Below are 25,808 nucleotides of genomic sequence, written 5' to 3' on the forward strand. Positions count from 1 at the left end.
TATGTTTTTTTTTATTTTTCAAACAATTTTGTACTTTTGATGATACATATCTTTAGCCCCCCAAAAATGTGGGGAAGTGGGCATCTGATTTTTGTACTCTGTACCCGTAGACCTTTCTATACTAAGCATCAAAAGCTGTCGGGCGTATAGGGGAATAAAACATCTCAGGGCTGATATATCGTGGAAGATTAAAAGAATTCAGTTCCATTCAGACCAAATAAAAAAAGAGAGTCGAAAATGGACATGGGATGATTAGATATGAAGTTCATGTGAAGGGAGACTTCATTGGGTATACTAGCTATATATCTACACATACAGCATATAACACTATAACACTACATATAACACCATATATAACACCATATATAACACCATATATAACACTATATATAACACTATATAACACTATAACACTATAACACTATAACACTATAACACTATAACACTATATATTGTATATAGTATACAGGAACATATTGTGGAGTATAAATTCCAAATCACGCCATCTGCACCCCGCCATATTTGATCTTCCCCCACCCCCCTCTATTTATTCTGTCTCTTCATAATAAAATACTGCCTTCTCATCTCTGAATTCCCCATAATCGGCTTCCCCGCATTCCTAAACAATGTCCGAGCAGAATCTCCACTTTGACACCCTACAGCTTCATGCTGGGTAAGTGTCAAATCTCCAATTCAAAAAGACAAATCTAACAGATCAAGTCACGAGCCCGATTCTACCACAAACTCACGAGCCGTCCCCATTTACGCGACCAGCTCCTATGTCTTCAATGACTCGGCTCACGGAGCAAGGCTCTTTGGCCTTAAAGAGTTCGGCAACATCTACAGTCGAATCATGAACCCGACAGTCGATGTCTTCGAAAAGCGCATTGCAGCTCTGGAAGGTGGTGTTGCCGCTGTTGCCGCCTCCTCCGGCCAGGCAGCCCAATTCATGGCTATTTCCGCCCTTGCCCATGCCGGTGACAATATCGTCGCCACGAGCAATCTGTACGGTGGCACCTACAACCAGTTTAAGGTTATGTTCCCGCGCCTGGGAATTAATACCAAGTTTATCCAAGGCGACAAGCCCGAGGATATTGCCGCGGCCATTGATGACCGTACCAAGGCTGTCTTCATTGAGTCTATTAGTAACCCTCGCTACAATGTTCCCGACTTTGAGGCCATTGCGAAGGTTGCGCACGAGAAGGGTGTTCCGGTTGTGGTATGTTATCTGTTGAGAAAGCGGGTGAGGATGTGCGAAGCTTACCAAATCCTACCTTTAGGTTGATAACACCTTCGGTGCAGGTGGTTACTTCGTTCGCCCAATTGACCACGGTGCCGACATTGTTGTGCACAGTGCTACCAAGTGGATCGGTGGACATGGTACTACCATTGGCGGAGTCGTGATTGACAGTGGAAAGTTTGACTGGGGCAAGAACGCTGCCCGCTTCCCCCAATTCGTGGAACCATCCGAGGGTTACCACGGGTTGAAGTTCTGGGAGACCTTCGGCCCAGTTGCGTATGCTATCCGAGTGCGCGTTGAAATCCTGCGGGACCTGGGTTCTGCCCTGAACCCCTTCGGTGCTCAGCAGTTGATCCTCGGTCTGGAGACTCTGAGTCTGCGCTGCGAGCGACACGCAACTAACGCTATTGCCCTGGCTAAATGGCTGCAGAAGAACGAGAATGTGAGCTGGGTGTCGTACCCCGGTCTGGACGACCACCCCTGCCACGAACTCGCAAAGAAGTACCTCCCCCGCGGCTTTGGTGGTGTGCTGTCTGTGGGAGTCAAGGGTGGCGCTACTGCGGGTGCTCAGGTCGTTGACAACTTCAAGTTGATCTCCAACCTTGCCAAGTATGACTCCTTCCCATCCACCTCCCTCAAAATTCCCTACTAACATACTACAGTGTCGGCGATTCTAAGACTCTGGCCATCCACCCCTGGTCCACCACCCATGAGCAACTCACGGAGCAGGAACGCCGTGACTCCGGTGTCACTGAGGATGGAATCCGTATTTCGGTTGGCACAGAGTACATTGGCGATATCATTGCCGACTTTGAGCAGTCCTTCCTAGCATCCAAGGCTTTGCCAGACCGTACTGCTTAAAGGTTATGACACATGTGAATGCTCTCGTGCACGAAGGTGAAATACACCAGAAAGGACACCATATAGCGGCGGCGTCAAAAATTTAGTTATGACCTCAATACGATATCAATGAATATGTTTAAAAGATACATTCTACACGCGAGGCGTGTAGGTAGATTTGCCATGGGAACGAACCATGAGGTAATGTTAAATGAACTATTTGAATTCTCTCGTAAAATTTCGATCCCGAATTTATCCACCTGATTCCACCATCGTGGCGACCTCATGCACAACTATGGAAATTAAGGTAAGAAGAGATGTGCAGAAAGAAAGAAACCTCACCCCGCCAAACGATATGCCTCAAGATAAAATAATAAAAAGTCCAATCCCACAACGCCCTTGCCATGCGCGATGCGCGCAACCTATTTGGACCATATGCACGCATCAATGAGGAATCATGAAAAATCAGTTGCCTTGGCCGCCGGAAGGAGGCTGAGCACCAGGCATACTAGGCTGAGCACCACCCATCATGAAGCCAGGAGGCAACATGGGCATGCTGGCAAAGTTGAAACCATAGGAAGGAACTGCAGGTGCAGCTCCCTGGTTGTTCATGTTAGGCATGTCAAGTTCACCACCCATCTGGGGACCACCACCGTATCCATCACGCTCTGGACGGCGACCGCCGAAACGAGCATCCTGAGGGTTAGGGTTTGTTCGAGTAGAAATTGGGCCCCGTTTGCCGCCAGTATCAGTGGCAATGCGACGGCTGATAGCCTTAGAGGAGACACCTGCGCCGATCTCGATGTCGGGCTCCTCAACAATCATTCCAGATTCAATAGGACGTCCACCAGTTCCGCCATACTCTGCGGAAATCATCCACTTACGATCAGCCTCTGTCAGTCGCTCAATCGGAATGATGCTAACTCCAGTTTGGTAGTCGCTGCAGTCACGGGGACCAAAGCCAACACCCCAACGAGTCTATATCGATAAAGTCAGTGACAAGGTCCAACCACCCGTAGAGGAGTCACCATAAAGGGAGTAGGAAAGAAAAAGACTTACCCTAAGTTGCATCTCGCCGGTACGGTAAGATTCCATTCCATCGCGTGCCTGCATCGCATCGGTACGGCTAACCATCTTGATAAAAGCGTGGCGCTTGTCCACGTTCACGATGCAAGTTTGAACAATTCCAAACTGACCAAATAGCTGACGCAGATGAGCCTCGGAGGAGGTGACGCCACCAACGAAAAGAGTTCGGCTCAAAACTTTGATCATACCCTGACCAATCGAATAGTCCCATTCAATGAACTTGGGTCCAGGGGGAGGAAGGTTGGGATCCTTGTTACGAGCAGGCGAAGGTGAGCGACGTCTACCACCAGCAGCACCGCCACGGCCACCAGGAGGGCTACGCTGACGATACTCATTACCACGACGGCTACGCGCATCACGGGGGTCTCCGCGACGACCAGGGGATTCACCATATTCTCCATAAACAGGGCTGTCGCGACGGCGAGGGGGTGAAGCAGTACGGCGTCTATCCCAGCCTGGAGAGCGAGAACGACGACGATATCCAGTGGGTGGCGAGCGAGGGTATTCGCGGCCACGATCATCCTTCTGGGCGTCTGAATGACCCCATCCACCAACATTCTGTCCTTGCATCGGGTTGAATCCAGCCATTGGTCCACCAGGCATCGTAGGCATCCCAGGCATTGCGGGCATACCAGGCATACCCGGCATACCGCCCATGCCATTGTTGTTGGTCATGCTGAATAGCTGCAAGGCAGTTCCCCACTGGTCCTGAGGGATGCCCTGGGCAGCAAGCATCTGGAGTAGTTGGAGTTGCTGTGCCATGGCGTTCGAGTCGGGTGCGGGTTGCGTAGCCTGAGGAAGAATCGCAGTCAACGGGTTCGCGGCGGCCATCGAGATCGGAGTTCCACTTTGGCTCTGTGGCTGTAGAGCAGGGTTCTGAGCCATGCCGGCCATACCCGCGAAGGGAGGCGCGACAGGTCCACCAGCGCCGAGAGCGTTCATGGTAGCAGCCATATGCGAATTCGGATCATTGGCAGGTGTCACGGAGGCCGAGTTGAAGGCACCCAGAGGGTTTGCCGGTGCAAGAGCCGAAGGGGCAGCAGGCGCGGTAGTGTTCTGCTTAGCCATGTCGGCCAAAGCTTTCAGGATGCTCGAGGTATCAGGTGCTGCCGACTGTTGCGGAATTCCGATCGGGTTGGCGTTCGGTGCGGGAGATCCTTCGGGTGTGTTCGATTCGACATCTAATAAATTGTAAGCATCGGCCGCGTGCATTGCCATCCAAGAGGACTTACTTTGGGCAGCATTCAATTTCTCTTTGAACGAATTGAGCATCGGGGACGGGAAGGTCGCACCACGTTCCCAGATGTCGACCAACTTTTTGATCTTGTCCTAAATCATGACGAGATATATGTGAGTTACGTGTTCTGAACGGTCTGGCCAAGACGCCATGATCTTCGAATTGAAATATATTGAGGGCAAGGATACAATATGCAAAGTAAAAGCCCGAAAATAGGCTTGGCCATCGCCAAGGCTGTGATGCTGGGGGGGGGGGGGGGGGGGTAATGAGGTTTATCATGATACAGGTATATCCTATTTTGCGTACCTTTTGGTCATGGGGAGCATTATTGATGATGTCTGTCATCAAGATGGGCAAGAGATCAGTGACACGCTTGACACCAGCGGCGAAAGTTCCATCAGGCGCATCGCCGCCAGGAACCTGGCCAGCCTTGCGCGCGGCCTCTACCCACTGTCGAGTTACTGAGTCTACCACATAGAGCACACCCAGCTTGTGGGAGCCCGGGGCCTTCTTGAAGTGAGTGTAAATTTTCTGGATGAGCACTGATTCATTCTGCGGGCAGGGTTAGCATATCATCTATCACGTCGGGACCAATGAGATGAATCCATCGACCAAAGGGGACAAGCGTACCTGCACGTTGGCATTGCACAAGTTCGTGATGCCACCAATCTTTGAGCCGGATACGCCAGGCGGCTTGAGGGCCAGCATGGATTGGAGAAGATTCTCCAGTTCAGCTACTGCGGAAGACATGGCGGGAAATACTACCGTCAAGTCCACGTGTATGGGGAGTCGCAAAAGAATGAATGAAAAGAGTTCCCAGTCAAGGCTTTATGCAGATGGAAGGAAGCAATCGAGAGGTCCCGGCTACTGCGTTTTTTTTTTTTTTTTTTTTTTTTTTTGACGCGACGGACAATCAATCCCTTGGTATGAAAAAGAAGATATGTTTAATCGAGTCCCTGGCGATTCTTCACTACAGACTCCACGAGCGCATTCACTGTCGACCAGAGAATAGCCGCCTACAGCTGAATACAGCCTAGCGATATTGTGTCCAGGAAGGCTGCCTGGCGCTGAGTACGAGAGTACGGGGAGTACGGGAGATGTACAGCCTAGAACGTCTTTTGCAGTGAGATCCCAGAGAAAAACCAGATCAGGGTTTACGGATTCCAAGAGGATCCAGTGAAGTTCAGCGCAGCGAATGAACTGAGGTCGAGAAACTGATGAAATCGAAATGAAGGAAGATGCTGAGTTGAGGGATGAAGATGAACGGAAGGATCATCAAAGGGGAGAAGACTCTGCGACTTGGCGCTAGTCCCATCATGGCGCAATCACGTGCTGATTGCGATTTGCGTCTTTGGTTGTTGTCCGCAACTGGAACTTTTCGATGTTATGTACTTTCATGAGCAACGAAGTAGAAGACCTAAAAAGACCAAAAAAAGAGAGACCGAGGTGAATGTTAAATGATATTTATTAAGCCTCGGTTCAGTAAATATTATATTTTCAAATATTGACCTTGGCTGAGGTACTACTTTGTACATTTGTTTTATAGTGTTTTTTTTTTTCTCTGTTATCATATATATTTAGTTGGTTTATGGCCGAGAGAAATTATAAAGTCTCCATCAAATTAATGACTAAATATTGTTAAACAATAGAAAACAAACACCTTTTGGTTCCAATTGATTTATCAAACAATAATAAAGCATAACTGACTACCTATAAAGTACTCCGTAGATAATATCTTACATTATTACATGTACAGAGTACATATGTACATATCCAGTATGTGCTGAGCCGAGGAACCCGTGGACATCCCATATTCCCTCCAATATATTTCTGCCCTTGACTGCCGCTCTATAGCTCCCGACCTCGGTGAACCATTTTAGAAAAGCCATTGTACAACCATAAGACCTGGAATTTAGAATCTACAACTACCTGCTTGAGGTCAATGCACTGTGACATATATATGTATACCTACACAGGTAAGTATACTTCCAAGGTTATCTAGGCATATCCATATATTCATCTGATAAGCTCCGAGGGTTTTCAACGCGGACGGATGGCGGCACGGAAGAAAATGGCGACTTACCGACGTCACTGCCTGTATTTAATACGTAAAATTGGAAATACTGGAACCGGGGCAGAATATCCACGGCCGGGCGGGAGGGTTTTGATTATATAAGAAATAATTCATCAAGCCCTGGAGTAACGGAGTAACGGAGTTAGGGAGTACTAAATTGATATATACATTAATATAGTTAGTTATATATATATATATAGTTATGTAATCTCATAATACTAGTATACATGTTAATGTGTTAATTTACTACATATAGTATCTACTAATAATATACTAGTATAAACCTTGGAAAGAACACATATCCCAAATTACATAAACTCCGTATTTCGCCATCTCCAGGGCTACTACGTAGGTGAACACACAGATCTGCCGAGTCCGTGCTCTTCCGTACCGTTGGGGAGAAAATTACACTCTCTAGAGGCACTTCAGGAGCTAGGTATCTATGGCTGACTGAGCTTCCACGGCCTCCCGAAAAGTGACCCAGTTACCGTATCAACGGTACCGGCTGTAATACGGCCAGGCGGGAAAAAACCGAGAAAATTCCAGGCGCAAAAGAGCTCCTCCCCGAATTCTTTCCTTTCTTTCTTCTTCTCCCCCAGGCTTTGTGACCACTCTCCATCTCCTCCATATTACCCATCCCATATATCCTGTCTGATTAGACATGGCTTCTTCCCTCAGAATCGGTACTACCGCTCTCCGGTCTTCCATCGCGAAGCCGGTGCAGTCCGCTGCCTTCAATGGCGTGCGCTGCTACTCTTCCAAGGTTAAGGTATGATGCTCGTCTTTGTTCAGCTTTCATCACTGAGCTTGAACGGAATGCTAACCTGTTTTAATGATCTAGTCCCTCAAGGACACCTTCGCCGACAACCTGCCCGCCGAGATCGAGAAGGTTAAGAAGCTCCGCAAGTATGTGACGCGCCCTTCTTATTCGAAGTCAGACAACAGCTGATCATGGTATTCAATCGTTTCAGGGAGCACGGCAGCAAGGTCATTGGTGAGGTTACCCTCGACCAGGCTTACGGTGGTGCCCGCGGCATCAAGTCCCTCGTTTGGGAGGTAAGTAGAGAAATTCTACCCCTTAGCAAATGACGACGCTGACCTTAATTTTCTTTTTTTTTTCTAGGGTTCCGTCCTCGACTCCGAGGAGGGTATTCGTTTCCGTGGTTACACTGTAGGTTTTGAATTGATTCGGATATTGTTTCTACCTGCTCACTGTTTGCTCACTGTTATTTCTAGATCCCCGAGTGCCAAAAGCTCCTGCCCAAGGCTCCCGGTGGCGAGGAGCCCTTGCCCGAAGGTCTCTTCTGGCTTCTGTTGACTGGCGAGATCCCCTCCGAGCAGCAGGTCCGTAACCTGTCTGCCGAGTGGGCTGCCCGCTCCGATGTTCCCAAGTTCGTTGAGGAGCTCATCGATCGTTGCCCTAACACCCTCCACCCCATGGCCCAGTTCTCTCTGGCCGTGACTGCTCTCGAGCACGAGTCTGCCTTCGCTAAGGCCTACGCCAAGGGTGTCAACAAGAAGGAGTACTGGACCTACACCTTCGAGGACTCCATGGACCTCATCGCCAAGCTGCCCACCATTGCTTCCCGCATCTACCGCAACGTCTTCAAAGATGGCAAGGTTGCCCCTGTCCAGAAGGATAAGGATTACTCCTTCAACTTGGCCAACCAGCTTGGCTTCGGTGGCAACAAGGACTTCGTTGAGCTGATGCGTCTGTACCTGACCATCCACTCCGACCACGAGGGTGGTAACGTCAGCGCTCACACCACCCACTTGGTTGGCAGTGCTCTGAGCTCACCTATGCTCTCTCTGTCCGCTGGTCTCCAGGGTCTTGCCGGTCCCCTTCACGGTCTGGCTAACCAGGAGGTCCTGAACTGGATCACCAAGATGAAGGAGTCCGTCGGCAGCGACATCAGTGACCAATCCATCAAGGATTACCTCTGGGCCACCCTGAACAGCGGCCAGGTCGTCCCCGGCTACGGCCACGCCGTTCTGCGCAAGACTGATCCCCGTTACGTCTCGCAGCGCGAGTTTGCTCTCCGCAAGCTTCCCGATGACCCTCTGTTCAAGCTGGTCAGCCAGGTCTACAAGATCGCCCCCGGCGTTCTGACCGAGCACGGCAAGACCAAGAACCCTTACCCCAACGTCGATGCCCACTCTGGAGTTCTCCTCCAGTACTACGGTTTGACTGAGGCTAACTACTACACCGTCCTGTTCGGTGTGTCCCGTGCCATTGGTGTCCTACCCCAGCTGATCATCGACCGTGCTCTTGGTATGCCCATTGAGCGCCCCAAGTCTTTCAGCACTGAGGCCTACGCCAAGTTGGTCGGTGCTAAGCTTTAAGCGCATGACTTTTCCCCTTTCTTTTTCTTAATATCATTGGGGCCCGTTCAAAACCCGCGTTAGACATTTGTATTATCTCCCTTTTGTTTGACCGAGAGAGTCTTTGGTTTCATGTATGATAGGGACTTGATCGGTTCGAGCGGGCCTTGTAACAGAACTTCCATGTCAAATCATTTTTACCTCAGAAATCGGCGATATATCCCGTTGCATGTCCAAAGTCAAAAATTGCTAAATATATCGAGGATTAAAGGTACAGCGTAGAAGATTCACACGGTCTGACGACTACCTGTGTTGAATCGATCACATGAATATTTGTTGGGAACATTCAACGATTGTCCCCCACATGTGTTAACTCCTAGGAGTGTATACTTAAAAGGTACTCCGTACATATAATACATCTATCTATATATACTTATATACTACTCCGTATATACTACATATATAGTAATGGTGTATAATATTGGTATTTTTTTTTATTTTTTTTAATAAAAAAAAAAGTACGGAGTACAAATTTACTACTTGGTGGATTCCTTCCGGGGCTGGTATGGGAGGTACCGAGTACCCAATGGTATGAGTGGAAACTCTGGAGATCGGATGTACCAGGTACTGGTTATCCCCCAGCTTACTGAAGCTTTGATTTCCCCCCGACCCTATAAGACAATCTACCTTCCTCCTTTCTCCCTCTTCCATTCACTTTTCTACACACTCGCAATCCATCCTCTTTCGACTCTTTTTTTTTTTAACCCTCCCCCTTCTTTAAACGCACGAAGCCCCCTATCTCCCTTGGTCAGGGCCCCTTTCAGCGCATCCATCATCCCAGAATGTCTACAACTACGTCCAACACCTCGGCCCCTAAGCTCGAGAAGAAGCCCGTCAAGTTCAGCAACTTGTTGCTGGGCGCGGGATTGAACTTGTTTGAGGTTACATCATTGGGACAGGTATGGCATACTTCCAATGAATATCTGGTAAATAATGCAAACTAAGACTCCCCTAAGCCGCTGGAGGTGATCAAGACAACCATGGCCGCAAACCGGGGCGACAGCTTCGCAGGCGCTATGAGTCGGATTTGGGGCCGTGGCGGCATTTTCGGTTGTAAGTGTTCATTCAATACCCGCTTCCGAGTCTATTCAATACCCGCTTCCAATTTCCCCCGATATGTCCAGTTAGCGCGTGGGGGAGGACGGACCCGCAAGACTGTGATGAACTCGAACTAATTACGACATCGGATATTTAGACTACCAGGGACTCATTCCGTGGGCCTGGATTGAGGCATCCACCAAGGGTGCGGTTCTCCTCTTCGTCGCCTCCGAGGCTGAATACTACGCCCGGTCCTTCGGTGCCAATGACTTCGTCGCCGGCATCAGCGGCGGTATGACTGGCGGTGTCGCTCAGGCTTACGCTACTATGGGCTTCTGTACCTGCATGAAGACGGTCGAGATTACCAAGCACAAGATGGCCGCCTCCGGTGTGAAGCCTCCTGGTACCTTCGCGACCTTCATGGATATCTACCGCAAGGAGGGCATCCGTGGTATCAACCGTGGTGTCAACGCCGTTGCCATTCGCCAGACTACCAACTGGGGTTCCCGTTTCGGTCTGTCGCGTCTCGCTGAGTCGGCCATTCGCAAGGTTTCAAACAAGGAGGACGGCGCTAAGCTGTCTGCCGGGGAAAAGATCTTGGCTTCGGCTCTTGGTGGTGGTCTATCCGCCTGGAACCAGCCGATTGAAGTTATCCGTGTCGAGATGCAGAGCAAGACTCCCGACCCTAACCGCCCCAAGAACTTGACCGTCGGCAAGACTTTGAAGTACATCTACGACAGCAACGGCATCCGTGGCCTCTACCGTGGTGTGGCTCCCCGTATCGGTCTGGGCATCTGGCAGACCGTCTGCATGGTTGCTCTTGGTGACATGTAAGTGTTCCACTTCCCCTCTTATTCCATCGTCATTGCGATCCACCTTTCCCCTTTTTTTCATGTGAAACCTCGGGCTAATCAGATCTTTCCACCGAACAGGGCCAAGGAAGCAGTCGAAAAACTGACCGGCGATAGTGTCACCGCGAAGCATTAGAGAAGGTTTGAGATACCCTTCTGCCATGCAGTGGTCTTCGGTCTGGAAGTTTTGTTTTTAGTTTAGATGCAGTTGCTTATATAACTTCATAATTAGTCCGGACGTATGGACAGACCCGATACCCATTGAATACATTTGCGGTTTCCCTCAGCAATTACCTAAATCTGTTTTCTTTACTTTGTTGTATCGATCTAGCTCTCATCTTCTATCTCAAGTTCAAACGCTTCGAATCATTGAACGGCGGAATTACAATTCCGATTTACATTGTACAAGAAACCAATGCAATAATACCCTTACTCTAAACGTGAATTTAATTTTCCGAATCTCCAATTCCGCCAGCCGAGTCCCAGACGCAAAAAAAATTCATCCGATATTCGGTGCGCGAATCGGCCATATCAACCCTTCAGCCCGAGGTCGATACCAATGACGGCAAACAATGAAAAGGATACAATGCCTGTCACTGCTTCCCTTAGATCAGTCGCAGAATTTGCGCTAATTAGATTCTGCAACTCTTGCATGACATTTACGGTATGTAGCATCTACTCCCTGTAGCGGGCCAATGGCTACGGCTTTTTGACGACCTCGGCTTATGGAAATTAGAACATGCCTGCATTTAATCCCGTATGCCCGTCGGCTACTCCGATACAATATGGGCTGGGGGTCTGTAAGATTACCATAGGGCTAAATTGTCGGGATAATTCCGGGCTGACATTTCACATGCTTTCTCTCCTAGAGTAGCGATTATTGGAGACAAGTGACAGTGCCGTTCTCCGTCTTGGGCCATTTCTGTTTCCGTTCATGTAGCCATATTCTCGTCTTTCTTTCATCCAATGGTAAGATGGCCGAGTTGGTCTAAGGCGCCAGGTTAAGGTATACCTTGACTCCACAACTAGCAATAGTTTCCTGGTCTCGCAAGAGGCGTGGGTTCAAATCCCACTCTTATCATAAATTTTTGCTGTTTGTTCATATCACTTACTTTTTGGTACACTTGGTGTAGGTTTTGCTACAAGGATGGTGTGCGTGGTGTGTTGGTTCGTTTTTTTTAAAAAAAAAATCCTCATTTTTGTGCGTCCAGATATACACCGGCAAGTGCCTCACTTTAATTTACAATTTTATAACTGACTAGCGCAAGAATATACTTTTGTATTTCAGTTGAAATAGTAAACTCAGCCATAAAGAGCCAACAGCATCTCAAATATTGGATTCAACACTTTAAGGCCCTAGTACATTTTATTAGCCCTAGGATGTGCCGGGGTGACACACAACCCGGTGAGATGAAAGGAGAAAGAAAGGTCAGCAGGAAACCATGCCGTTTATGGCTCGATGGATAGAGGTAATAAAGACCGATTTATATATATTACTGGCCGTTGGGGCAAGGCTTTTAGATCATATTCTCTGAATGAATTTTTTATTTTTATTTTTATTTAATTCAAGGGACGCCTGTCTGTACATATATAAGATAATCTTCATATAAAAGCATATTAAAACCACAATGAATGCTGCCATCGCCCTGTGCAGCTTGCCGGTGAGTGGTAAATGTGCTAGCCTCGAACAGAACCTATTAAACAGGCCAGGGTGTAGTACCCGAAGAAGATATAAGATGTATAGTTTTGATGGAGGAACACAAAGATTGAATCCTTAATAGCTGTCGAGGTCCTAGGATATACCTAATGTCGGGGAGTATGAAACCCCATCGGCGTAATACCGCAGCACTGACGACAGAAGTCGGTCTGCAGCCTATCATTAAGCTACTTGATCATGGGAATGGAGAGGCAACTAGAAAGGGATAGAGCCATAAGTATATGAGTAGGAACTTTATACTTCGTGTTGGGTACTTACCAGAGCTATCATCATATATAGGCTAGGTAAAACCAAGTGTTCGATTCCGAAATATATGGCACCATACTGATATTTTCTCAACCGTTGCTCTTGGCTAGATGGTCTGCAAAACTAGACCATTGATCTGTATTATGCTTGATATGTATCATTCTCGCTGATAGACACCACGGCCGATGATGAAGTGGGCCAGAAAAATGTGTATTGGTCTGCTTTACAGTATCTGTCTCTTACATGATTCCGACTGTTAATAAAGAAAAAGAATCAAGCGAATAGTATAAAAGGGCGTTTACACTCGAGAAATATAGCATATGTGGGTGGAGGGTTATAAATTCCGCTAACGATCAATTTGGCGAAGAACTAAAGTTAATAAACCATATATATATATATATACATGTGTACACACCGTAACAACAAAGAAAGACACGATTAAGCTCAGAAAAGTCTTATATTGAGATGTAATGAGCAAAAACAAAAAGTTATGATAAGAGTGGGATTTGAACCCACGCCTCTTGCGAGACCAGGAAACTATTGCTAGTTGTGGAGTCAAGGTATACCTTAACCTGGCGCCTTAGACCAACTCGGCCATCTTACCATTGGATGAAAGAACCACGAGAATCTAGCAAGATGAGGCAAAAGCAATGTCAGGATTATCGGTTCATCATACATATATATATGTACATAGTATGTACTCCCTAGGGTTTATCTAGCGTGCAACCAAAGACCATAGAGACATCCCGAGATCTAGCTCGAAAATTATTCACATTTTGTCTAAATGTTTGTTAGGTAGTATACATATATAACTTAGAAACCAAGAATACACCATATACCGAAACATGGCATATGAATCATGCCCACTGTCGGGGGTGACGTAGCACATCCATAAGCTCTTTCTCTTTGGTCTTGTCCTCTGCCAGGTCATCTTCATCCACAGGCATGTTCTCTGTCCTTGTGCCAGAGACAGGGTCCATGTAAGCCCAGCTAGCAGTACGTGGGAGACTCATCAAGATACTTTCAATGCGGGCATTGGGTGTGCGCAAGCCAAAGCTGGTTCCGCGATCATAGACAAGGTTGAACTCCACGTAGCGGCCCCGGCGAAGCTGCTGCCACTCCTTTTGTTCTGGGGTGTACAGCATGTCTTTGCGTCGTTCAATGATGGGCACATAGGAAGGAAGGAAAGACGCCAGACCGTCCGAAACGAAGGAGAACAAGGTCTCCTGCGGGTTGGAGGAGGAGCCGGCGGAAGTTTGAAGGAAGCTGGCGTCGAGGTCATCGAAGAAGATACCTCCAACGCCACGGCATTCACCACGGTGGGGGAGGTAGAAATACTTGTCACACCAGGCCTTGAACTTGGGATAGTATGTAGCATCATGGCGGTCGCATGTATCCTTAATGGTCTTGTGGAAGTGCTGAGCATCCTCCGGGAAAAGATAGGTTGGGGTCAGATCTGTGCCGCCTCCAAACCACCAGTTCTTGTCCCCGTTGATAGGGTCCTTAGGATCTGACGTTTCGAAGTAGCGGTAGTTGAGGTGGACTGTCGGAGCCATGGGATTGTGTGGGTGCAAGACCAGCGAGAGGCCAGCGGCAAAGAAATCCAGCGAGTCCACATCTGAGCCAACGAAGGACTTGTGGTCGGCACGCATCTTCTCAATGGCTGGTTTGGGTAATTTGCCGTACACCACGGAGACGTTAACACCCGCCTTCTCGAAGACATTCCCGTCCTGCAGCACACATGAGACGCCGCCGCCGCCATTGGGGCGGGTCCATGTGTCCGTCTTGAATTGTTTGCCATCGATTCTGCCTAGTTCCTCGATAATCTTCTGCTGGTGTTGCTTGATGAGCTTCTCCATCCGTAACCGCATCGGTGAGGACTCGCTGATTTTCGATGATTGCTTCAGGGCCTCATCCACCTCAACCATGGATGGAGCGTCGAGTTCCGTAACTTCTTCTGTCATCTGGAATAAATGAGCAAATTGATCTCGCATTCTGAAGCGCGCGTGTCTGTCATACCATTGAGTATAGAATTGCGCCAATGAAAGGCACGCCAAAGGCGAGGCGCAAGTATGGCCTCCAGACAGTGAATGGCTTCGGCTCACGCGGTTGCTGCTTAGTGGAATATCCGCGGAAAGAGGGACCAGCACGATGACCAGCAATGCGAGGGCTTCGAGCAGACACCTGCGCCAACGACCTCCGCAGAGGCATATATGATCGGGTGGCCATTTTTGGAATAGGATTGGCTGCGCGAATGCCTGCCAGCACAAAGAAAGTATCAAAAAGTCAATGATTCGGGGATTTAAACCGATGGATTAGCAATCCAAACCTATAGAGAGAATGATTTGAGGAAGAAGTTGAATTGAGTCAATAATTCAGCAAAATACCATGCAACCTCGGTCTCAAATCGTACGACTTTCTTAGAGCTGAGTTTGACCTGTTTGGCTGGATGAGATAAGCACGATAAGCGGCCCCAGGGCCTGGGGAAGTTGAGATAGGCACCGGGGCAGTACGCACATGTAAGCCCCGGTATTTGTGAGATTGATTGTATTTATTTATTACAGACCTGACTAACCTGACTAGTATATTGAGAGGTATACGGAGTACTAGTATGCTTGTAAATAATATATATGCCTTGCTATACACGTGAGCAGAACCATCGAGACATCTGATTTCTGCCTCGTGACTATTGACTCACCGCCCATGGATCCCGTGATGGTATTACTGTAACGTCAGCGGGGGAGTTGCCTTGTCATCCTCTTATCACCCCTCTCCATCTCTCTCTTTCTACTTTCTGCGATATACCTCACACCCAGAGCTCTTCTCATCAATAAAGCCACTACTACTACCAACTTCACACCAGAGCTTCCTGGTGTTTTGATCTTACTCTCCACCCCGACCCGCTCTCACTTATCGACCCTTATCAGTCACGATGCGATCCAAGTTCAAGGACGAGCACCCCTTCGAGAAGCGAAAGGCCGAGGCCGAGCGCATCCGCCAGAAGTATGCCGACCGGATTCCCGTGAGTATCTTTGATTTCAGGAGGTTTTCTCGAAGGAGGTGGTTGCTGCAACCAACCTTTCAGACCCTCACCGCTTGTTTGGTATCTAACGGACTTTCAACCCATAGGTCATCTGCGAGAAGGTCGAGAAGTCGGATATCGCCACCATCGACAAGAAGAAGTACTTAGTGCCGGCTGATCTCACCGTGGGGCAGTTTGTCTATGTGATCCGCAAGCGCATAAAGCTCTCCCCCGAGAAGGCTATCTTCATCTTCGTTGATGAGGTCCTCCCTCCAACTGCTGCACTCATGAGCAGCATCTACGAAGAGCACAAGGACGAAGATGGTTTCTTGTACATCACGTATGTTTTCCTCCCCTTTTATCTTTTCTTTTTGTTAATAAAATGAAATTATACTGACATAACGGTTAGATACTCGGGCGAGAACACCTTCGGTGACCTGTAGAGGTTGTCTAATCTCTCTCATTTGCTTTGCTGTTCGGCCACTCTGACCTTCATGAGTGAGTCAATGATGGATGAACGAGCAGACACGAAATCTTCTGCGACCTTGGGATACTGGTTTTGGGGTCACTGGCGTTTCATTCGGTGTTCTACGCATTTTTTTTCTTACTTTGCTTGGCAATTATGCTCTTTAGCTGCAATTACAATCATTATGAGCCTTTTCTGGTTGTGGTAATATTCTGGGATTCTTTTGTCGGTTTTCTTTTTCGTGTGCTCAGTTGAGCAATGACAGAGCACCAACCTGGAAACAAACCACAGATCGGGCTAGATCAAGTGTTTACAACTAAGAGCAATATGATTTTTATTTTTTATTTGGCCATAATCTAATTAATAAGTAGCCATATCTACTTTCTCTACTTTTGATATAAAACTATATAGTGGAGTCTATAGTATGTACTGTATACTTACTGAGAATGATGACTAGTTAATATTCCTAGTATATAATTATAACCTGCCCCTGGACTGGCGAGTTATACACTAGGCTAAAAAGACCACTATATCTGAGCATTGCGCTCAGATGTTCTAGACTCCGATATATATATTGCGACATGACATATATATATATATATATATATATATATATATATATATAACTATGGAGTATTTCAAACGCTAACCCTAAAGGTCTTCTAGACACGCCAAGCATATATAAGATATTAGCGCTGCAGTTTAGCAAACTATTTCCTGCATATAATCCGCATGCTAATATCGTAGGGGTTCGTTTTCGGTTATTTTAAACTGACACATTCCGGTGCGGCGCTGATTGCACCTATTTCCATGATACTGTGGGGTTATTTAGATTATTTGTATGGAAAATGAATCTATACATATGTGTATATATATAGATGGATTTATATTCCTGGAAATGAAAAGATTAGACAATTCTACAATTCAGTTCTTGATACGGAGTACATCTATTATAATGACATACAGCAAGTATATGTACCATCCTCTCGACCTTTTTCAACAACTCCTTGGCTCTCCGATGGCGGCTCCAAAACGGGACTAGTGCCAAATCCTGCCTCGATAAAATTTAACTCCGAGCACATGTTCCTGAACCCATCATCGGCGTTGTCATTCTCTTGCTTTGTCTTTTTTGGGATTTCTTTTAAAATTGGAAAACATGTCTCCTGTTATTGCCCCCAGTGCTGGCGCCGCCTCCAAAGATGTTAAAAAGGAGTCTGCTACTGCTCGGCTCCTTGGTTCCGGTACGTCCTCAGATGTTCAAAATACGAACTCATTACTGACTTGTGACTCTTCTAGGCTCTGCCGGTATTGCTGAGTTGATGATCTTCCACCCCGTACAATTTTCTCCGATACAAGACCCATTGCGACCAGACACTGACTTCCATAGGTTGACACCACCGCTAAGCGATTGATGAGCAACCAGACCCGGGTGAGATTTGGATTGTTTACAGATGAAGGTGTGCCCATTGCTGACTGGATTTTTGATAGATTGCCAACGCTGCCGCTTTCAAGCAGGTTGTTTTCAGGGAGCATGTCAATGCCTCAATCGGTCGCAAGTTCACCTCTCTGTTCCCCGGTCTTGGATACGCTGCCGGTTACAAGGTTCGTGACCCTTACAGCAGAAGAATGGGAAAACGACTAGCTTATACCATTCCGAATATACAGGTCCTCCAGCGCATCTACAAGTACGGTGGTCAGCCTTTCGCACGCGATTACCTCGCTCAGCACCACGGTGCCGACTTTGATAATGCATTTGGCAAGGGTACTGGAAAGGCCATTATGCACGCCACTGCTGGAAGGTAAGAACAATTGAACAATTGGACGTGAAAATATATCTGACTTGAATCTCTTTTTTAGTTTGATCGGAATTGGAGAGATTGTTCTGCTTCCTCTGGATGTTCTTAAGATTAAGCGCCAGACTAACCCCGATGCCTTCCGTGGCCGTGGCCTTTTCAAGATTGTTGCTGATGAGGGTATGGGTCTGTACCGTGGTGCTGGCTGGACTGCCGCGCGTAATGCCCCTGGCTCCTTCGCTGTATGTTTTTAGTGTCCTAGTCTGCTATCACCGAACTACCACTAACTTGTTTATAGCTCTTCGGTGGATCCGCTTTCGCCAAGGAAAAGATTTACAAGCTGACCGATTACAACACTGCCACATGGGGCCAGAACTTCGTCGCCTCAGTCTGCGGTGCTAGCGCCTCCCTGATTGTGTCCGCTCCCCTCGATGTTATCAAGACCCGTATCCAGAACCGCAATTTCGAGAACCCCGAGTCTGGATTCAAGATTGTCTCCACGATGCTCAAGAACGAAGGCCCTACCAGCTTCTTCAAGGGTCTGACCCCTAAGCTACTGATGACGGGTCCCAAGCTGGTCTTCAGCTTCTGGCTGGCACAGACTCTGATTCCCGCTTTCGGTCAGGTTGTATAGAGACCATTTTTATAATAGCTGCATCTTCCCTTTTATTTCTCCTCTCTTCGTTTGGGTTCAATTACCTGGACTTTTGTATTTTTCATAGTCTTTTGTTTCCTGGATCTACTTAGGTAGCTTACATTTTCTGAATGGACGAACTCACTCTACTTTAACATGGCTTCATATCATACTTTGAAGACCCTGGAGTTCTTTAAATGACAAATCCTTTATTATATCCCTACATAGAAAATGTCATCTGCACCTTCTACGCTTTAACCAGCGTTTTCCTGCCAGCCACCTATAGAACTGAGAGGATACACAAAAAATCCTTTAAAAGAAAAGAGATCTAAAAAGGACATCTGAGAAGACTGCCAAAAAGTACATCACAGGGCCGCATAAGCGACCGACTATTCTTTTCTATTTGAATGACATTAATTCTAGATATTGACATAGAAATAACTACATGAATAAGACAGGATGTATAGTGGGAATATCAATATACAAAACCAATAAACGAAAAAATAAAAATAAAACGCACATGTAAAATGAAATGGCACAAACTTCAGTCGTAGGGCATTCCACTAACCAGTAACAGAACTTCTTTGCTTTGCTAGCCAGCCCTTGGAATCTCCCGTGCTGGCTCCATGTCGATATCGTGATACCGTCATATTGTTGTTCTGCCACCGGCTCTGAAGGTGATACCAAGCCGAGCCCACAAGGTCGAGTTCTCGGGCCTGGCTGTCAATAATATTCTGAAGCTCAAGCTAAGAGGGTCATCAGCATCATGCTAAAATCCAACAGAATCAAAGCATATACAGCTCCATCTTTGACTTACCTCTCGCTCTTTGGAAAGGCCATCGTCTAGGTTTTCCTCATAGTTCTTCATACGTTCACGAAGTGATTTGACCAGCTCATTTTGTTGCTGAATATACTGTAGAACCAATCCAGAGTTAGCAAACCAGAAGATACAGCGCATATAATTTGTGGAACTGACCTCTGCACGCTGAGCAAGTCGTTCGACGTTCTTCTCCAGAACTCCCGCACACTGTTTCAAGAGCTCAAAGCTTGATTTCTGGGGCACTTCGCCACCCTCCGTATTGTGGGTTTCAAACTCGCCTAGGAGCATCTGCATCTCGTTCATCACTTCCTGGTCCTCGGAGCTGATCTCGCTTTGCTTGTTGTCGAGCATCTTGCGCAGTTCCTCTCGTTCCGCACAGACTTCGCGCACCAACGTCTGGCTGGCATCAACTTCGGCTTCTAGGTTATGGACGTTCTGGGTAAGGCTTTCCCAGTCATCCCGGATTTTCGTTAATTCAGCTGAGTTATGCGATTCGAGTCCTTGGAGCATCTCGACCTGTTCCATATTTACAAAGCCAACTTCAGGATTTGTAAGTCACATGTTTTTCCTTATATATGTAGAACCAGAGCAATCTTTGACTTACGTTCAGCTTGTGTATCAGAAAGGTCCCTTTTGGTTGTTTCCAAGGTGTCCTGAACCTCTGCAATCTTCTTGAGAGCTCCAATATAGTTCTCGTACAGTTTCCAATAGTCGTCGCTGCGATACATGTTAGATATTCTATTCATCAAGACGAAATGCTGGGTAATCAAACCTTTGGGTGGAACCGGAGCGCGCCAGGTGCACGGATGCAGCAAAGTTTTCAGAGAAGCCTCCAGTATGAGAAGCGGGCTAAGGGTTGTCAGTACCAAGGGGAGAATTGCAGAGAATATATCGTACACGTACAGCTGAAGATGCTTTGAACGACTCCATTTCCCGCTTCAAGTCATCATTTTCAGATTTACTGTCAATAGTTAGCATCCAATAAGACTACGACGGCGTTTCGTACACATACAGTTGTGACTCTTTGACACCAAGTGCCTCAAAGTCCTTCTGCAAAGTCCCTTGCATCTTTGGCGTCTCAGAGCCAGGCGACGAGCTGCCCGGCAAGCCGTCCAGTTCTCCCAGGCGTTCACGTAGTTCGCTGATCAAAGCATCATCTCTCTCGTGCTGTTCGTCCGCACTTTCTAGTCGCTCTGTTAGCGCATGATTATTGAACTCGAGTTGTTTCTTTAGATTCTGGATCTCATTGCATTCCTGCTCAACTTGTGGCAGAAGCTTGCGATATTCTTCTAGTTCCACATCGCGCTCTGAAGACCACCGCTGCTGCGAGTCTGACTCTTTCAACTGTTGCTGAAGATCTTTGATTTGGTTCTTGAGTGTCTGGTTTTCTTTCTCAAAGTCTTGGCTGGCTTGCAGCTTTTGGCGGTATTTCTCGGCCGCATTTGCCTTGCGCGCGAGTTGATCCTTTTCGGTGCGAAGCTCATCATAGTCATCCTGCAGTTTCTGATAGCGCTGGTTCTTGACCCGCAAGGACTCAACTGTCATCCGAAGACTGTCGATTTCGTCCTGGGCAGCGGTCAACTTCGCTTCCTGGGAGGCAATTAGATCGTCTTGTTGACGGGTCTTGCTTTCCAATGCCTTTGCATTGAAGCCGATATCACCCTTTCCAGATTTCAATGTAACCAGCCGGTCCTCGGTGGAGGCGAGCCGGTTTTGTAGGGTATCATTGTTCTCCTGGAGACGCGCTAAACGATTGTGCAAGTCCTCCAGTGCCTTTTCCAGTTCTTTTTTCTCGTGTGTTAGACGGTCGTTCTCTGCGAGTACCTTTCCAACGCGTTCTTCGAACTGCAGCTCCAGGTCCACAGGGCGATCGTGCTTGGCCAGATCTTCCCTGAGCTCGTCGGCAGCGTCCATTGGCTCGTATTGGCCATTGTGTGCCTCCTCAATAATATCCCTGAGCCCCTCTTGAGTTGAAGTGCTTAGTTCCTGAAGTGTTTGTACGTATGTTCCGGCATTGGGGGAGCTGATGGCCGCGATCAGGAGAAGCTTCAGTAGCTTGTTCGTTTCCTTAGCAGAGGCTTTTTCGGCGATAGCTTCGAGATCGGGCGACGGATCAAGACCGGAGGGTAGGATGTCATCGTTTTGGTGTCGAATGTAGTTGAGTAATAGTTTGTGGATGTGCTTCAGGTTCTGCCACTTGGCCACCCAATGGTCGGAAGAGTTGCGCTCTGGGATTTCTTCAAGGAAATACTGAGGGTCAATATCCTGGAGGATCTCCCACAGGATGATTCCATCGGTCAATTCATCAGCGGCTCGGAGAGTTTTGCCCAAGGAGAAGCTGTTGATCCATTCCAACAGAACCTTGGTCACCGTGTGTTCCGACGCCATTTTGACGATTGACGCGTTTAATCGAGTGTCAAAGAAGCCAGCAGTTCCAGCAGTTCCAGCATTTCCAAGCCTCTAAAGCGAGAGATTACAACTCAAAATGCCTCGGTGGCTCTCTCTCTCTCTCGGGAGTTTCAAGCGGATCCACGCGCGTACGGGGGGCCACAAGGACGGGAATTAACTAGCGGGGAGGATGATCGGCCCTATGTTGTCCATGCTCTTTGATTTGCAACGAAGTATATAACTTAGGGTTTGAATTGGAAATAATACATTGCGATAATGAATACATACTATTCTTTTTAAGTAGATCGCAAGAAACCAGTAAACCTATCAGTAAGTTTGCCCACCTGAAGCCCCGTAGCTGAAGCGTAAAGGCACAACCATTTACTCCACATTGTATACACTCAAACGCCGAGGTATTGAATCACCAAAATAATCCCACAAATGTCCCTCTTATTGGTTCATCGCATCATGGGTTTGCCTCCAGACGTCATGATATGCTCAGAGCCGTGAGATTTACAACCCCACGATCTTCATTGGAGAGGGCATATTAAACTGCAGCCACATAGTCTCCGTATGCACTCACAACCTGATCTTCTTCGATATTCGGTTTGTATTGAGTATCCTGCGTGGATAGGGTCTGGAGAGCGCTCACGGGAGCCTCGGCGGCGAAGCCACTAAAGCCATAGTTAGAAAATGGGCCATAAAACAGAAATCTCGGTTGAAATTGTACTTGATTAAATCTGCGTAAGAAATGTATGTTAGCATCAATGAAATGATATCTCTATATCTAAATGTGGGCAAGGGAGAACATACGGTATTCATGTGTGATGACGCCACCCTAAAAGTGTCAGTCCAGTGTTATTACAGCTCATGGTAGCAAAGAAGCACTGCGTACTGAAGCCACCAGGGATGATTTGGCCTGGGTAACCACCGAAGCAGGCGTTCCCTTGGGGAAAGTAATGATGACGGACTTGATCGATCCGGCCAGTGCCAGCGGTAGAACAAGCAGGGTAGCAAATGTAAGCTTCATGTTGAAAAATGCAAAAATATCTCCCAAATAAATTTGAATGTATACAGAGTCAAGGTAAGTTAGTATTCCAAGATTGTCTCAAGAACGGAGAACCTGAATGCGATCCTCGGGACTGGCGTCATTATCTGATCACATGACTATACACTCTGACAATCCCTTTCTCGTTGGCACATCCACCTCATCACTTCACCTCACTTCCCTTCCTTTTTTTTTTGACCTTCAATTTTCATTGCTTCACTACTCCACAGCGCTGTTTTCTTGCATTTACCCAGTCCTGGTAGTCTCGTTTATTTCTTCATTTTCCGCTCCCCGCATCTGCCTAATTTTTCCCGCGGCTTTTTGGCCTAGCATTTCTTCCCTCGTTCCATCACCCCTCGGACATTCTTTGACTGGTAGATACAAAAGGGCGCTGGAAGGTCACGGGTTGGGTTGGACTGAGAGCAAGCGTTTTGATACCTATTGTTTTCTCAATTCTCGCGAAGATAGCTAGCAAGCATTTACAAGTTCCGACTATTTCTCCATCTTTGCGTTGATCCAAGAGAATTTGTTCCTTGGAACGAGGACAAGGATTAAGAAGAAAAGAAGACAGTCTTGATAGTCACAGGAAAAAGGACAGGCAGAAGCCAAAGGGAAGAAGAAAAGAACAATCAAACTCGAAAGCACACACAAAGACACAGAAGAAAAAGAGCGTTACTTCTGCCTTGATATTGATTTCTGCTCTCGGCATCTCTGATAAATCCAGATCACTCTCGACTCATCCCACATCGCCATAATGTCCGGCCTCGTTTCCGACGAAATCGCGGAGGACTACAAGAGTTCCTTGGAGGATCTAACTACCAATGATGGAATTCAGATCCGCACTCTGACAGTCATCGCCAAAGAAAATACTGAGCACGCAATGGCCATATCCCGGGTCCTGGAGAACCACATTCGAACAGTAGGTGCTCCTGGTTGTTTTTTTTTTTTTGTTTTCGTTGTTCTTTTTGTTTTTTGAAGCGTAGTACAGGATGAGTACTAACCACTATGTAGACACCACCCCTACAGAAGCTTCCAGCCCTCTACGTAGCCGATTCTATCGTCAAGAACGTTGGAAGCCCTTACACCCTCTTCCTTGGCCGGAATATGTACCAGACATTCATGAATGTTTACACTCTGGTTGATGGAAACACCCGAAAGAAGTTGGATGAGATGCTTAAGACATGGAAGGAGCCGGCCCCAGGCTCCTTGGAATCACGCCCAGTATTCCCCCCCCGACATCACACGCAACATCGAGAGTGCTCTCATCAAAGCACGCACTGCGGCTTGGCAACAACAACAGGCCAGGGCCCAACCAGACATCATCGGCCGTGTTCGTGGAAATGGGACTCCGACTGGGTGGACCAACAGCCCTACACCATCTCAGAACATGTCTCGGCCTTCACAAACCCACCAGCATCTTAACAATGGTCATTCCAATTCGGCAAGTCTACTTTCGTCTGTATATCACATTCAACGCTAATCTGGGCCTCACAGACACCTCCCCAGACCCATCGACAAGATATTGATTTGAGCTACCTCAATCGAGACGTGGATGCCCTTATCACTTCTGCTAAGATTGACTTTGCTAATAGTCCTTTTAATCCCGTCTCTCAACGACGCTTGAAAGCGTTGGTGGATCTTCAGGCCATTCTACAGAAACAGCAACTCGCCCCGGATCAGTTGAAACTTGTCCGCGATCAGGTCTCTGCCCTTGCTGCCACAAGACCGCCATCGGTCGCCCCTAATACCGCTACGAATGGCTCGGTGTCCGCCCCTCCACAAATCTCCACACCACCACCGCAACCAGCGCAACCAGTCTCGCAGCCCCTTCATCAAATATTAAACCATAACACACTAGCTGAGCTGATCAAAGCTACTGCTTCGCGTCAACAATCCACTCCACCATCTCAAATCCCGGCAGCGCTGCCTCAGATGCCCCAATATCCTCACCAAAGCGGCCCTTCACAGCCAGCGCCGGAGAATCCCCTAATTGTGGCCTTGAGGGCACGTGGACTTCTACCTGGTGGACCGACACCCTCCGCCCTTACGCCTTCGACTTCGACACCAGTTACTGGTAGATCGAATTTACCGTTCATCTTGCCCCATGGAATGCCTACACCCCAAGCTCCAACCCAAACTTCAATCCCCTTCAATGGATCCTCTGGAGTCCCTATGACCACCGCGTCTATGAAGATCCCTCGATTCGGACTTATTGTCTCTCTTTATGATTCCCGACCGAACCGATGTGGAACTTGCGGCCGTCGCTTCCTGGCTACGAACGAAGGCAAGGAAATGAAGGCCCGGCATTTGGACTGGCATTTCAAGACCAATCAACGCATGACTGAGTCGTCTAGGCGGGCTCAGAATCGCAGTTGGTATGTTGACGAACGGGTATGTTGATTGTCTTGTATCCTCTTCACGTTTTATCTCTAATTCCAATAGGACTGGATCAAATCCCGGGAGGCTGGCGATGAGAACGGCGCAGCGGATCCCCAAGCCAACTCTGAAGGAGCTGCAGGTATGGATGGCAATACCAAGCAAGAGCCGCCAAAGCCGTGGATTCGAGCTCCCAACGATGCTACTATCCGCAACACCCCGTGCCCGATATGCCAAGAGAAGTTCGAATCGACTTGGTCTGAGGATGTCCAAGACTGGATCTGGCAAGACGCAACTAAAGTCGGAAGTCGTGTGTATCATGCCAGTTGTTATTCTGAAGTGACCAAGGGCCCTGCCCCGACGCGCCAGACACGGACTACCACGCCTGACTCTGTCCTGGGCAAGCGGAAAGCTGAAGTGAGTTCCTTTGAGAGTGTTGGATGTTCCAGAGAGCTAACTATACATTAGGGAACTGAATCTCCAAGCCAGAAGACGCGCATCAAGACGGAGATCTGATCTTTTTTGTACCATACTTCAACACAATTACTCT

General features: G+C 47.6%; 10 protein-coding genes across 10 annotated transcripts; 6 read left to right on the top strand and 4 right to left on the bottom strand.

Moving 5' to 3' along the window:
- Positions 1-626: 626 nt before the first annotated feature.
- On the top strand, positions 627-2,101 carry N7479_006180 (O-acetylhomoserine aminocarboxypropyltransferase/cysteine synthase family protein; the record flags this gene model as incomplete). Its single annotated transcript, XM_057253876.1, has 4 exons — positions 627-673; positions 721-1,219; positions 1,281-1,849; positions 1,903-2,101. 4 exons carry the CDS (start codon positions 627-629, stop codon positions 2,099-2,101), a joined length of 1,314 nt encoding a protein of 437 aa, XP_057107738.1.
- A 444-nt stretch (positions 2,102-2,545) lies between these two features.
- N7479_006181 (Nrd1 complex RNA-binding subunit) lies at positions 2,546-5,153 on the bottom strand (the record flags this gene model as incomplete). Its single annotated transcript, XM_057253877.1, has 4 exons — positions 2,546-3,058; positions 3,140-4,495; positions 4,710-4,955; positions 5,034-5,153. The coding sequence occupies 4 exons, from the start codon at positions 5,151-5,153 to the stop codon at positions 2,546-2,548; spliced, it is 2,235 nt and encodes a 744-aa protein (XP_057107739.1).
- Positions 5,154-7,138: 1,985 nt separating this feature from the next.
- Positions 7,139-8,820, top strand: cit1 (citrate (Si)-synthase CIT1; the record flags this gene model as incomplete). The annotated part of the gene is made up of 5 exons (XM_057253878.1): positions 7,139-7,246; positions 7,319-7,383; positions 7,449-7,533; positions 7,601-7,648; positions 7,714-8,820. 5 exons carry the CDS (start codon positions 7,139-7,141, stop codon positions 8,818-8,820), a joined length of 1,413 nt encoding a protein of 470 aa, XP_057107740.1.
- An 821-nt stretch (positions 8,821-9,641) lies between these two features.
- N7479_006183 (putative mitochondrial DNA replication protein (Yhm2)) lies at positions 9,642-10,884 on the top strand (the record flags this gene model as incomplete). Its single annotated transcript, XM_057253879.1, has 4 exons — positions 9,642-9,758; positions 9,816-9,912; positions 10,055-10,727; positions 10,830-10,884. The coding sequence occupies 4 exons, from the start codon at positions 9,642-9,644 to the stop codon at positions 10,882-10,884; spliced, it is 942 nt and encodes a 313-aa protein (XP_057107741.1).
- A 2,684-nt stretch (positions 10,885-13,568) lies between these two features.
- On the bottom strand, positions 13,569-14,940 carry hem13 (coproporphyrinogen oxidase; the record flags this gene model as incomplete). Its single annotated transcript, XM_057253880.1, has 2 exons — positions 13,569-14,675; positions 14,731-14,940. 2 exons carry the CDS (start codon positions 14,938-14,940, stop codon positions 13,569-13,571), a joined length of 1,317 nt encoding a protein of 438 aa, XP_057107742.1.
- Positions 14,941-15,643: 703 nt separating this feature from the next.
- Positions 15,644-16,176, top strand: N7479_006185 (autophagy-related protein 8; the record flags this gene model as incomplete). Its single annotated transcript, XM_057253881.1, has 3 exons — positions 15,644-15,733; positions 15,841-16,073; positions 16,143-16,176. 3 exons carry the CDS (start codon positions 15,644-15,646, stop codon positions 16,174-16,176), a joined length of 357 nt encoding a protein of 118 aa, XP_057107743.1.
- A 1,179-nt stretch (positions 16,177-17,355) lies between these two features.
- N7479_006186 (putative mitochondrial GTP/GDP transporter Ggc1) lies at positions 17,356-18,626 on the top strand (the record flags this gene model as incomplete). Its single annotated transcript, XM_057253882.1, has 7 exons — positions 17,356-17,440; positions 17,496-17,533; positions 17,587-17,628; positions 17,688-17,801; positions 17,865-17,998; positions 18,057-18,234; positions 18,291-18,626. The coding sequence occupies 7 exons, from the start codon at positions 17,356-17,358 to the stop codon at positions 18,624-18,626; spliced, it is 927 nt and encodes a 308-aa protein (XP_057107744.1).
- Positions 18,627-19,180: 554 nt separating this feature from the next.
- Positions 19,181-21,834, bottom strand: N7479_006187 (putative microtubule binding protein HOOK3; the record flags this gene model as incomplete). The annotated part of the gene is made up of 6 exons (XM_057253883.1): positions 19,181-19,372; positions 19,444-19,985; positions 20,051-20,163; positions 20,219-20,295; positions 20,350-20,407; positions 20,459-21,834. The coding sequence occupies 6 exons, from the start codon at positions 21,832-21,834 to the stop codon at positions 19,190-19,192; spliced, it is 2,349 nt and encodes a 782-aa protein (XP_057107745.1). The 3' UTR covers positions 19,181-19,189.
- Positions 21,835-22,381: 547 nt separating this feature from the next.
- On the bottom strand, positions 22,382-22,864 carry N7479_006188 (uncharacterized protein; the record flags this gene model as incomplete). The annotated part of the gene is made up of 4 exons (XM_057253884.1): positions 22,382-22,508; positions 22,565-22,574; positions 22,648-22,672; positions 22,730-22,864. The coding sequence occupies 4 exons, from the start codon at positions 22,862-22,864 to the stop codon at positions 22,382-22,384; spliced, it is 297 nt and encodes a 98-aa protein (XP_057107746.1).
- A 772-nt stretch (positions 22,865-23,636) lies between these two features.
- Positions 23,637-25,774, top strand: N7479_006189 (putative mRNA cleavage factor complex component Pcf11; the record flags this gene model as incomplete). Its single annotated transcript, XM_057253885.1, has 6 exons — positions 23,637-23,801; positions 23,894-24,103; positions 24,138-24,323; positions 24,377-25,273; positions 25,325-25,675; positions 25,727-25,774. The coding sequence occupies 6 exons, from the start codon at positions 23,637-23,639 to the stop codon at positions 25,772-25,774; spliced, it is 1,857 nt and encodes a 618-aa protein (XP_057107747.1).
- Between the last annotated feature and the right edge of the window lie 34 nt (positions 25,775-25,808).

Source organism: Penicillium vulpinum (genome assembly GCF_028829585.1).
Source record: "Penicillium vulpinum strain IBT 29486 chromosome Unknown utg000003l_segment0_segment0, whole genome shotgun sequence".
NCBI lineage: Eukaryota > Fungi > Ascomycota > Eurotiomycetes > Eurotiales > Aspergillaceae > Penicillium > Penicillium vulpinum.